This window comes from Rhamphochromis sp. 'chilingali', assembly GCF_963969265.1.
Source record: "Rhamphochromis sp. 'chilingali' genome assembly, chromosome: 8".
In the NCBI taxonomy this organism is placed as follows: Eukaryota; Metazoa; Chordata; class Actinopteri; order Cichliformes; family Cichlidae; genus Rhamphochromis; species Rhamphochromis sp. 'chilingali'.
This window is the reverse complement of record NC_137935.1, coordinates 36,863,875-36,877,179: the sequence shown is the minus strand read 5'-3', so window position 1 is coordinate 36,877,179 and position 13,305 is coordinate 36,863,875. Positions and strand designations below refer to the sequence as shown.

The window sequence follows — 13,305 nt, the reverse complement described above, 5'->3', positions numbered from 1 at the left end:
TTGTGATATGACCCAGTTTTTATCAAGTTTTAACTGTCAGACAGTTGGCCCCTTGACTCTAGAATATACAGAGGAGTTGATGGTCAACAAGGTGGCCAGATGCTGTAATTAATGACAAACATCTCCAATTTGTTCTTGTTTATTCAAAGAAAATGGTTCCAGAAGTCTTGTGGTTTGCTCTGATGTATCTTTACAAACCTAATCAGTGCTGCAATGTTCATTTTAGAGACAAACGGCTTTCTTCTGGAAATCCCTCCAAACCAAGCCACACTGGAGTCTTTCTTTACTTGTACTGTCATAAACATTTAACATGCTACCTGAGGCCTCTGTAGCCTGCCTTTAGGTATTTTGCAGTTTCATTAAGTGCAAACCATTGCATGGTTTGAGTTAAGATTGGCAACTGTTTGAGTCTTTCCACTAATAAATAATAATGCCAAAACTGGATTTCTAAAGGTGCTGACACTTTCTGATGATTGGTTTATCAAGTGCATTTTATTAGCAGCACCTGGCTGCTACTCACACTCTGAATTCTTTTGGAAGGAGTAACAGTACACGTATACAGGACTGCATAGAGTTCTTTAAACTTAAGTGCTGTATTAAAAGAAGAATGGGGAAAAAAAACAAGAGAACACAGAAATAAATAAGAAACTAGTGATATTTGGGGGTGCAAAACATACACAGTCATGCCCCAAAAAAGGCACAGGAGATGCGATGAGCAGAAAGACTCGGATAAACTCAAATACCGATGACTAAAAATAAGCTTTAAGTCTAGTTTTAAAAGACTTAATTGAGAGAGCAGATTTGACCAACCACAACAAACGTCCGGTCCCCTCTGAGTTTAAAGGTGCTTTCACACCTGATGTGTTTAGTTCATTTAAATTGAACTATGGACTGGTTCTTATATATCGCTTTAAACAACTCATTTACACCCATTTGCACAAGCACTTTTTTCTATGCTCTTTCTACACAAGTGATAAGATGGAACCTGAGGTACACAGCAAAGTGTTGCTGTTGAAGAATAATTTCCAATGATGACAGAGAAAGTTTAATTTTTCAGGTATGAGGTAAAGCGCCCTGAGGCAACTGTTGTTGTGATTGGTCCTGTATAGCAAAATAAAACTGAACTGAACCAGTGTAGTTCTCTGCAGCTGATACCAGCACTAAAGTGCAGGTTGAGGAGGAGGATGGTACAGTCCCCAGAGTAAACTGACAGGAGCACATCATTGTATACTTTTAGCAGGGCAGATTCTGTTGTGGGCCCTGAAACCCGACTGAAACATTTCAAAAATGTTATGCAGTAAATATGGAAGAAATTGATGGAGAAGGACAATAAAACACTTTCTGTGTGTGTTTTTGAGTGATAGAGTCTGTTAGATAGAAATAGAGCATTCATACGGCCCCTGAACATCTTTCTGTATAAACTTAAGTTTTGTAAGCATATGTTCTCCCAGGATCTTAAACTGGTATGTCAAAACTAAAAAAAACATTCCAGTCACCCTCAGAAAAAAGTAGAAGTGTAAACATTAGGATTCCATGCTGAACCATTCAATATCAATATATCAAAATGGGCAACGTTTAAAAATAAAATTAAAAAACATAAGAAAATAAATTAATATTCAGTCAATTAGTCATTTAGTCAGCATTGTCAATGCAATTCAGGAGTCTGTATTATTGAGTTTTGGGTTTTGCTAGTTTTCCGAAGCGGCATAATCCAATATCAACATGAAAGCAGACCACAGATCATTTTCAGCCTCTCTGCTACTTTTTGGTATTTATGTATGTGCTTCCAAGAGTTGATGCTTCATATTTCAACACACCAATTGACAACCTGGTTGTAGATCTGCTGTGTACTTCCTTAGTAAGCTGAAATTCTACTGCAAGGCAGCTGAAGCGGCCCAAGTGAAAATAACTAATTGACAAGAGGAAAATGTTATTTGTACCTTAGAGAAGGGTCCAGCAAACCTCCAAAGTCCATTAAAGCCAAAGCCTGTGAATTGAGAGAAAGGAAGAGAAGGGAATGAAAGTAGTGAAACATCTTCATAAAGTTAAAGACGTCCAATTGTCTTCTTTTTTCTTTAGCTTCTAAGAACGGGGGAAGACAACTCAGTGAATAAATATCTACAAGCTTCTATCCATTTTCAGTACCTGTCAGCATCAGGTGACATAACTAAGTGCAAAACTAGGAAGGCTGGCATGTAGAGCTTGTAAATCAATTTACTTTGTAAATAGGAAGGTTGGTACTGGGGGGGTGACTCCTCATGGTACACCACACTCTGGACAATGCCGTGGACAGGGTTCAGGAGATTGATATCCTGGCACATGGATAGCACAGTGTTGATCTTGGAGTCCAGTAGATTGTGGCTGAGAGGGTGAACAGAGAAAACAATATTGGGGCACATGGTTATGCGGTTATACAAGTTAGCCTTTTAAAAAGCTCAAGGGTTTTACTGCTAATTGAAAGTATCGAGGTACATTTTCACTGACAATTACCACAAAGAGTGTAAAAATGAGAAATAACTTCCAGCATTATAAAATCTTAGTGAAGCGAACACCTATAGCAGAGTTCGTCTGTTCTGATGTAGGATATATTTGTTAAAACCAACATTTTAACTGAAAATATTGGTTAGAAGGCGCTGATAACCATTCAGATAAAAGACTGAGCAAGCTGCATCCTATATGGAACAATGGCTCTTTAATGAGTCTGGGGGTGGATTGGCAAAGTATTGGATTGGAAAGCTTCCCTATCTAAGAGCAAAATGAAGCCTGACCTACCACTACAGAAAATCAACCATTGTCCAAAAATATCCCAGGATAATTTCACCTAATCTGAACAAAAACAGAAGACTGGCAGCAGCCATTTGATCCTGTCTGCTTATATTGGGTCCCAGTTATAACCATGAAGACTTTACCTTTATACTCAAAAAATATCTGAAAAATTCAAAGGTCACATTTTTCAGGTCAAACAAACAAACAAAAAAAGTAAACCTCAAGATAACCAGGACTAGACATGTTCATTACTTACACAACTGGAAAAACCTTTGGGAAGACAACACTAGCTTCAGCTAAATACTCATACAGAATCCGCTGGTCAAAGTCATCAGTGGTGTATTTGACCTGGGTGGCCTGAAAAACAACAACAAGAGTGAAAAGTGAACATGAACTGAAAGGTAACAGCATATAAAGTAAGCTGTATGGTGTGTTTCCTCACCAGCACAGTGAGCAGCAGAGCCTGGATCTTTGGGTCGGTAAGCACCTCCTCGTCCAGCAGAACATTGGACTCTGATACAGACACCTTGCGAAGGTGAGAGTTTCCAATTCTCTGTGTCTCTGTAATTACAACAATCAGGTATCACATAGAATATGTCCTTGAACAAACTTCAGAATCATATCAAACATAGAAGGATGTGCTAGGATCAATACCTTGTGCTATACTCTCACCTATCTCATAGTCGTTCTCTGCTACACGCCTCATCTTTGGAGGGGTAGTCATGCCTGACTCCATTTCTGGTCTCTTTGGTGCTTTGGAGTCTGATATGAGATGATCAAAGCTCTTCCGGGTGCCTAGCCAACAACACACACACACACACACACACACACACACACACACACACACACACACACACACACACACACACACACACACACACACACACACACACACACACACACACACACACACACACACACACACACACAGAAGACTTGAAATGTGGCGATTTAACACAGATATTCGGGGGGTCCTTCTAAGGAAAGACTGACAGATGTAACAAAAACTGAGGGATTGGACATACCCAAGAGCTTCTTGGTGTTGGCCTGTGAAGGCTGACCCATGTCGAGGCTCATCGACTTGCGTGTTCGAGGGCTAATCTGGCCCATTGTTGGATAATGAGCTGAAAGGTAGCGCTCTGAAACCTGAGGTGATGTCCACGGCTGAGTCTCATTCAAAGTTCTGAGAGGACAGTAACAGAACAATTGTTAGCAAGTAGGTTACAAACTCATTTTTAACCTAGAAATTCCACAATGGAGGAAGGTGGACAACTGTCCCTAATGACAGATAACTAACCAAACAGAATTGTGGTTCTATCTTTGGTCATGAAACTAAACATTGGACTACTAACTAATACTTACAGGAATAGAGCATGAAATGATGCCGCAATCAAAAAACATATCCGTGCCATGATGGGAGAAAAGAACCCCAAACAAAACAACACCGACAACACACACACACACACACACACACACACACACACACACACACACGAAAAGTAGATGGATAAAATGGAGAACAAAATCCAATCAAGTGTCAATAAGCTGTTAAACCTACTGTCATAACTCCGTTTCTCAGATTTAGTGTACCCTGCAATATGACCTGTCCTGAAGTCTCTAACATTGTGTTTAACTGACATTAACAAATCAGTTACTGCAAACCTTTTAAGCCTTAATTAAAAAAATTTAAATAATTTTAACTGGCCCTAAACTGAAATGCGTGTTAGGGACACTGGCTGAAAGGGGTATAACCACCAGTTAAAAGTTTTGTAGTCATTTTAGATTCTGGATTGCACTTTAACATCAAATTGACACTGCCTAAGGGAAGCATGTGTAATGTAAACAGAATTGGTCCTAGCACAGAACCCTGTGGAACTCCATAATTAACCTCAGTGTGTGAAGAGGACTCTCCATTTACAACAAACTGGAGTCTATTAGATAGACATGATACAAACCACTGCAGCGCAGTACCTGTAATGCTTACTCTAATTCTTCTAATAGAATATTATGGTCAACATTGAACGCCGAACGGAGGTCTAGCAAGACAAGCACAGAGATAATGTTACATCTGTGAGATGATTATGGGTCATTTCCTCTCTAATGGTTAAAATTTTATTTGTGAAATCATGAATTCATTACTAGTTAACGTTAAAGGGATGGTTGGCTCAGTAGAGCTCTGACTTTTTGTCAGCCTGGCTACAGTGCTGAAGAGAAACCTGGGGTTGTTCTTATTTTCTTCAATGTGTGTAAGATGTTCGAGGTTTGTGGAGGGCTTTCTTATACAGCAACAAACTATTTCTCCAGGATAAATGATGATCCTCTAAATTTGTGATACACCATTTCCTCTCCAGCTTATGAGTTATCTGCTTTAGGCTGCGTGTTTGAGAATTATACCACGGAGTCAGGTACTTCTGGTTTGAGATACTATTTTTCACAGGAGCTACAGTACCCAGTGTCATACATAGTATCTATTGTTCAGCACTTTGGTCAGCCTTGTGTGTTTTTAAAGTGCTATATAAATAAACAATGATGATGATAGTAAGGAGGTAAAATTATTAACAAGATAATCGACCTCTGTTGGAGCAGCGTTCAGGTAGCTGCTCTGCTCTGTGTTGGTACAGGGCATTGAAGATGATAACAGTGGGTGGATTATATTCTTAAACTTAGTTACAGCGCTTTCAGAAAGACATCTACTGTGAAGAAACCTACTCCCCACTGCTGTGTAACCAACTATTGTAAATTTAAATCAGGAAATGATCAGACAAAAGAGGGTTTTCAGGAAACACTGTTAAATGTTCAGGGTTTTTTTTTTTTGCCATATGTTAAAACAAGATCTAGAGTGTGAGTAAAGTGATGGGTGGGTTCTTTTACAATATTAATATAACTAATATAAATTTAAGGTTTTTTTCTGCTCAAAATTCTGATTTTGTTGAAACAAATTGTTGGTTTTAGTTGAAAACGACAATTGTGATTTTCTGATGTCGGAGTTTCCATGAAGGCATCTATTCACTGAAAACTGTTTTCTTTGTATGAGCAGAGCTAAAAAAAGAAACTAAACAAATGACTTCTGCATATTTCACAGACAGACAAAGTTTGCTACTTGTTTGAAGAAGGAAGGCTCTTATTTCCTCATTAAGAGGTGACGATAGTTTTAATGTAATACAAATGAAGTGCAGCAGCTGAACAACAAGCATTAAAATACGAAAAGCAAGAATCCCTCATTTTAACATTGCATGTTCCCCAAGTCGATGGCAAAGAAGATGATTGTCTTTACACAGTGTTCAAAAATACTTTCTGCCAATGATTCCTCCACAGAGAACTGTGCATGTGTGTTAAAATTATAGCCAGCCATAGCAAGTGATATTTGGGACAGAATTCAGAAGTCACTGGCCTTCTTGGGCTTACCTGTCTGTAAAAGTTTATTTTTGGCTTTAAAATTACTGTAGTGATTTGACAGAGATGTGCAGAGCACAGAAGAAAAGTTTAAAAAATAATACAAAAAATACAAAAAATACAGGTGGTTCACAGCAGGCAATTTACAGCATTTTATAATAATGTATACATTATTAGTAAAACTATTGTTTCAAATTGTCTTATTAAAGTATTTATTTATTTATTCATCATCAGCTTTAAGGAGGCCAAGCATCTCTACACACATTTGGTGTAGCACAAGTAGAATACTATTGAAAACAGAAGCATCAGTGAGCAGACTGATGCTCTTTAACTAACTTCCACCGTAGTTTGTTGTCCTTAGTTTTTATTGTCTTTTAATGAGCTCACCTGCACGTAGGATCAGTCATATGACTTGAGAAGGTGTCCATAGGAACTGGGTCCATGGAGAGGTCAGAAATTAACAGTGACTTCCTGTGTTTGAGGCTGCAGCGACTTCGGACCTCCTCAGATACAGTGAGTAGTGCTACACAAAACAACAAAATGTTAGTTACGATATCATAGCTGTTAGAAGGGCACATCCAAACCACTTCAACTACGCAGGGTTAACAGCTCAGACATTGGTTCAATATTAATGCTAAGATCCTCTGATATCTGAGTTAGCAAACACTACCCAAGTTCCTCAACTTCATCACATGATGACCTCAAATATCCAGCAAATGAAAGGTATTTCAAATGTGTGAAAGTGCTGAAAATTGCAGTAAAACGACACTGAACATCTTATGTACCAGCCAGATAGGCCACACTCTGGGTGTTGACCTCAAACTTGTCACATTTCAGATGCTTGCTGATGAGAGCCAACAGTGTGTGAAGGATTCTCACTGTCCTTGCGACTGTGGTGGCTGATGGGTGCCTGTAGCCTGAAAGACATGTATAAAACATGCTGAGAAACAGAAAGACAGACGGCAATGGAAATGTCATTGTGTACAAAAACAATAAAACAAAATATAGTGCTGAGGGGGGACAAACCCACACACATAATAAAACGCGTTGCTTTTCACAGTCACGCTGTGTGACTTCCTTTCTTAGATACTGTAGTTAAATGCAGACAGCCATTTTTAGACATAGCACTTCCTATGTACATATTCTGAAGCTTCATTTCTAAAATCACACTGACAGCAGATTTGTGTGTCTGTTTAACTGTGTTTTTGCAGACTAAATATCTACAAACAAGTGTTTAGAATCATGACACACCAGTTTACCTTTGAGTAGGTGGCCCACCAGTGCAAAGTTAAAGTTGGCGCTAAAGTTGAGTCCGACAAAGTGATCCATCTGCTTGCAGTGCCATTCTAAAGGACGCCTGATCTCCATGAATACTTCTTCTGGACTCTGCAGGACAAATTATATGTTAAAAAAAGACTCCTTATCAATGGCCATGTCGATGTATGGCCACAATATATTTCCTGCACACAGATGTTACTTTTGGCTACATGATGGAAGTCTAGTGCTAAATACTGAATCAAATATCTCTTTATTAGATTCTTGAAGACATTTAACATACAAAAAAGACCAATCAGTTTTTTAGCTCCTGTCAGAGAAGTTCTACATAAAAGTAATGGGTGATGTGCAGTACCAGACGATATTCTGACTGTCTTATAAATGAGTGTGTTTACGTTCACTTCAATAACCTGATCACAGAGGGAAACCTGAGAAACACTGCAGTCATCTGGTTGCTTACCATCACCACTACCCACTTTTCTAAAGTCAAAGTCAATTTTTGTTTTTTGTTTTGTGTATTTTATGTTCAATATAGGTATTTGTTGTGCCTGAAAATGAATAAATAAATGAATGAAATGAAATGAATGAAAAAGCGTGCCTACAGTGGATGAGCTGAAGTTATTAGCCATATTCACATAAACAATGTTCCTGGGCATTGTTACAAACTAAATTATACATATACAAAGCAAAAAGTAGATTGTCACCCGATGGATGGTCTTTAATTCAAACAATATACAACTGCAGGAATGAAAAGGCAGTAAATAATGCTTTTTACCTTATCATTGAAAACACGCATTGTGTCCAGAGTGTGGAGGTTCTGCTCCAGCAGGGCCGTTCCAGCTGAGTAAAGGTTGACTTCATCCAGCTGCAGCACAGCTATTGCCACCCAGAACAGAGCTTTGTGCATGGGAGATTCCTGGGAGATTAAACAAATAAAGACAAATTTAATTAATATTACAAAGGGGATAGTGATAAACAAAGAGCCAATAAGGTTTTACTTTATAACAATATGATGTACAGAGTTACCAAGTTGAAAAGAAAGGAAAAGATCAAACAGTTTGAAACAATTTGATTTTGAACAGAATTGTGAATTTCTGAAAGGTTTCCCAACTGTGACAAAAAGTAGATCTATACTAGTTGAATACCTTGCTGAGTAGAGGTTGTAGCTTAGTCAGAGCAATGACTGTGGCCTCTATTAATACTTGGCTGTTGTAATTGTCTGGCCCCTTCAGACAGCTCTCTAGACCCTGAAACGAAAAGAAGAGTGAGTGAAATAAAAAGAAGGAAGAAGAACAAAATGTTAAACATAATTTTTCAGTTAAATGTTACCGTTTACACCGTACACAATACACGGAATAAAGAAGTCAAAGAGACAGTGAAGTAAAATTCACAGGTGTATGTGAAGCAGCTTTACTCTACAAACGTCTATGTAGACACGTAAAGGACTGAAACACACGTTCTGTTCACGGATCAGACTGCATGGTAAATGACTCAAGGCCCTCACCCGGTCTATGCTGAGCAGAGGGCTAGCCTTGCTTAGGATTCGAATGATCTGCTTGATCTGGCCATGGCTCACTCTTTTACTGATGCAGCCAAACACCACCAGTGCTCTGGGCTGAAGAGATGGGTTGTATTGGAATGCAAACCTGGAATCCAAAGACAAATAAATACCTGTTCCACACTGAAAATCTATGCAACTGAATGAAAAGAAATAGAACACAAGAAGATCATACTTTTGTGCAAGTTCTGTCCACTGGTCTAACCACTTGCAGCTTGGTATGTCCCTCATACAAGCCTGGACCAAAAACACATAACTCAATCAGTATTTAATAAACTAAATACAGTAATTAGACAAACAGTCAATTTTATAATAATAACTTTTTATTAAACGAATAAGGGTAGTAGGAAGGCAGAGAAAAAGCAAAAACATGTAAAAATCCTGATTTTCTCAGCTGACCTCCATGATTTCCAGTAAGGCCTCAGTGACGGTTTCGAGGGAGGACAGTGCAAAGGTCTCCCTCTCATAAGAGCCTGGTGAGAATGAGCGGTCTCTGTAGCTGGAGCGGAAGGCAATCACAGCGGCTGATTTGACTTTGCTGATGCCAAACAGCAGGTAGAACTTGGGCAGGGAGAACTCAGTCAGACTCAGCCTCAGAACCTGCTTTGTTTCCTCTGTATTCAACACAAAAACATGGTTCTTTTTTCAGGTCACAGTAGCCTACTCGCTTTTTGTTTTGTGTGTCCATTGTGTGCCTGCACGCCATGCAAACTCATGCATCTAGCTTTATGAAGATACTTCCCATTATTCACTGACCAATAAAGAAGAAAATAAATGAACAAACACTTCCTCACCACTGAAGTTGAGCTGAGAGCAGGTGCAGAGGGAGTGGATAATGTTGATGACCAAACCGTGAGTGGAGGCCCTGAGGGACAGAGGCCCAGTGGCTACTAGCAGGGTTACCACATGGAACAGATAAGGCAAGTGGGCTGCCACATCTAGAGAGTTATTGAAGGACAACATGAGCATGTAGCGAGCCAAGATGGCAATGTCATCCCACATCAGGTGCTGCTCCAGTGTTGGCGTTGGGGACAGACACGTCTTGTCGATGATCTTACACATCCGCCCAATGACCTACCACAAAGAATAGGTGTAGAATCGTTATGTCTAGCATGTCTTGAACTGCCCAATTTAGGTTATGTCTTAGCATCTCATTTGGGTTAAAGGTCAGGATCAAGTCCTTATTCTCTCCGAAGCTTCGGCTCATTGTTTGCTGCATCTGCTTCTAAGCATTTTGTCACCGAGTTCAAGGTGTCACTTATGCTATTATCTGAACGTTGCCTCAGTTGCGTCCTTCAATTAACACCATTATTATTCATTGTTTTTTCTACAGTGGACACATGAATACAGATGTTAGCTAGCCACATAACCTTTTGCAGTTTTTTGTTGCTTATTTTCACCCATTTTTCACAACTGAAAGTTGAAAAAACAAATAAATAAAGCTTGGTCTGTTGGTACAGGGTTATTGATGCAGGTATCAGAATTTGTTATAGAATAAAATAATAACTCACAGGAGCAGAACAGTTACGATAAGAATGAGTGGAAATCTAGTCCCCAATAGTAAAATGTACTGTATTGCATATGAGATCTGATTTATGACATGAAAAACTATCCAATGTTTGTCAAAGGAGCTTGCAAAGAAAAGCGTCTGGACTTCTTTAAGTTGCTTGAAGACGTTTCACCTCTCATCCGAGAAGCTTCTTCAGTTCTAAGGTCAAATGGTGGAGAGTCCCAGATATAAACCTAGTGGGAGTTTCCCCCCACAGAGGGACAAAAGGACCCCCTGATGATCCTCTAATCGCCTGAGCCAAGGTGTGAAACTGGGTGTGGGTCCCAATCAGCCAGAGTTTCGGGTGTGTTCATTGTGAAACCTGGCCCCACCTTATCATGCGAATTCCTGAGGTCAGATGGCCCAGGATGTGAGTGGGCGTTAAGGCGTCTGGGAAGGGATCTCAAAACTGGATTATAGATGGCAGAGAGTTGGTGTCGTAAACCCCCGCCTCTGTTCAAAGATGGTCGCTCACAGTGGACATAGATGGCTTCTTTCACTCCTCTTTCAAACCATGTGTCCTCTCTGTCCAAAATGTGAACATTGGCATCCTCGAAAGAGTGTCCTTTATCCCTCTGTGGGGGGTCACTCCCACTAGGTTTATATCTGGGACTCTCCACCATTTGACCTTAGAACTGAAGAAGCTTCTCGGATGAGAGGTGAAACGTCTTCAAGCAACTTAAAGAAGTCCAGACGCTTTTCTTTGCAAGCTCCTTTGACTACGATGACCTGGATGACTGAGAACCTTCACAGACATATCCAATGTTTGCTCAGAGGAAGTCCCATGGGCTCTCCTCATCCTCCTCGTCTCCCCTGCAGACCTTCAGTCTGTGCAACATAGATTCATAAGATGGAATCTCCACGTGAGAAACCGTTTTTAGAAATGTGTTGCCTTTTCCAGCTTAATGCATCTGTACAATAGTACAGTTACTAAGTGCCTGTGAAAGTTGTTGGGTGTAATGCATGCCTTACATCAAACACTTTATTTTCTTCTATTTTTCTAGAAGGGCAGTTTCTGTCATTATCAAGACTTTATGAGCATAAAGAAAAAAGAAAAAACAAAACAGAGAAGAGAAGAGCACATCCACACACCACACCCGATCTCTAAGAAGCTACGGTATTAAAGACGACTTCCACAGGGGTTAACTGGAAAAAGTTTACTGGGGGCATTACTCATGATATTCAATCAGATTGTGAATGTCTATGTTCTCCGTAGAAGCCTGTGGAAATGTCATTGAAAGCCACTTCCTCCTGCTGCTTTTTAAAATTTCAAGCGATCAAACGATTATTTAAAGAAAATGGTAGAAAAGCTTTATCCTTACACAACCACAAACGTACATTAAGGCCTTATAAGATGTATCTCCTTGCGTAAGCTAATAATAACTTCTCAAAAATTTTGAACTCAAGTAAAATTTTGTACAAGTAAAATCATGGTTTTATAGGAGTGCTTAACCAGAGCCAATAAAGGCAACACTAAAGAGGAAATGCAAACTTAATAATAAATGTATCACTAGTAAACTAATAATACTAATCATGACCCTTAATAATCATTTTGGTTATGAAGCTGACATACTGGACTATACAGCTATTCTAACCAGTTAGAAAATGGCATTTATTCAAGTTTTGGGAGACAAAGAGTTCAAGAACAGCAAACAAGAAGCCATTGTGTCCAGTAGGCTGTACTGCCATGACATCATGCTGTAACTCTACAGATAACACCAGGATAAAGACTCAAGTAAGACGTCTAATAGCTATGTACAATGCTCAATTTTATATATCGTTTTTCAAATTCAGTACAATACTTTAGTAAGACCAAACTGACCTGCAGAGAAAAACAATACTACAACTCAAAGATCAATTTTTTCTTAGTCAACAGTCTTCACAATGGCCACTATTGAGTGCAGTGATGGTGTCTGCTATAATCGGAGCCAGGGGGCCTTGGGTTTTCTTTTGTGTCTGCCTGTGTATATTGTGTTTGTTTATCCAAACAGCAGCTTGGATTTGGAACAACAGCACACAGATAATGGATAGTGATTAGATGAGTTTGTCTCTTTAGCTTCTACAAATCAAGAGTGAATCCCAGCTGGATTTATTTCTTCCATCAGTATGTAAGTAATTATTAACTGACTTTAACATTTAAATATATTTTATATTTTAGGTTTCTGTGTAGGAGTAGGAGTATGCCCTTGACCACCAAAATCTAATGATTTTTTCCTGAAGTCTAAAGACTTTGGCCAAATTTGTAGAGATTTCTTTGAGATGTAAAGAGAAAAAAATTAAGAATTTAAGGGACACTGTCACTGTAACCTTTGACCACCAAAGATTTGATGTTAAAAACTGTGGGACAATTATTGTAGGGTCTTTACAATTTAACGCACCATGAGGCAACTGTTGTTGTGATTTGATTATATAAATAAACTTGAACTGAACTGAATTGGGACTTGATAGACAACCCAAAGATGCAAGTCATGTGGCCACTGTGGTTGTCAGTGTGGAAACATAACAAAGGCAAAAAATTGTCAGCTGCCTTGGCTCATGTCCATGTGCATTTCTGCTTTTAGGCCACATGATGTGGTGGCTTTTTGTTGATTTGTTTTTCTGTCCTGAACTACAGGCTCTCTGTTTCGACTGACCAGTAGCTGGCAGAGAAATTTTGCTCTTTACGTACAGCTGTTCTTCTAAATGAAAACTGTAGCACACACAGCTAGAACGTAGAGTATGAGATCCAGTTGCAGCACAGAAGCACGTTTTAAACTTGCAGCCT

General features: G+C 39.2%; 1 protein-coding gene across 6 annotated transcripts in view; it reads right to left on the bottom strand.

Moving 5' to 3' along the window:
- Positions 1 to 13,305, bottom strand: part of nf1a (neurofibromin 1a) — a 135,153-nt gene that overhangs the window by 5,224 nt on the left and 116,624 nt on the right. For all 6 annotated transcript variants that reach the window (XM_080888706.1, XM_080888701.1, XM_080888704.1 and 3 more), the window contains 15 exons: positions 9,787 to 10,066; positions 9,392 to 9,606; positions 9,168 to 9,229; positions 8,939 to 9,080; positions 8,580 to 8,681; positions 8,210 to 8,350; positions 7,419 to 7,545; positions 6,945 to 7,076; positions 6,547 to 6,682; positions 3,792 to 3,949; positions 3,439 to 3,561; positions 3,209 to 3,327; positions 3,023 to 3,123; positions 2,219 to 2,361; positions 1,941 to 1,987 (listed from right to left, as the gene is read on the bottom strand). In XM_080888706.1, coding sequence (XP_080744832.1) covers positions 1,941 to 1,987; positions 2,219 to 2,361; positions 3,023 to 3,123; positions 3,209 to 3,327; positions 3,439 to 3,561; positions 3,792 to 3,949; positions 6,547 to 6,682; positions 6,945 to 7,076; positions 7,419 to 7,545; positions 8,210 to 8,350; positions 8,580 to 8,681; positions 8,939 to 9,080; positions 9,168 to 9,229; positions 9,392 to 9,606; positions 9,787 to 10,066 — 2,028 coding nt within the window. The remainder of the gene's footprint in view (positions 1 to 1,940; positions 1,988 to 2,218; positions 2,362 to 3,022; positions 3,124 to 3,208; positions 3,328 to 3,438; positions 3,562 to 3,791; positions 3,950 to 6,546; positions 6,683 to 6,944; positions 7,077 to 7,418; positions 7,546 to 8,209; positions 8,351 to 8,579; positions 8,682 to 8,938; positions 9,081 to 9,167; positions 9,230 to 9,391; positions 9,607 to 9,786; positions 10,067 to 13,305) is intronic.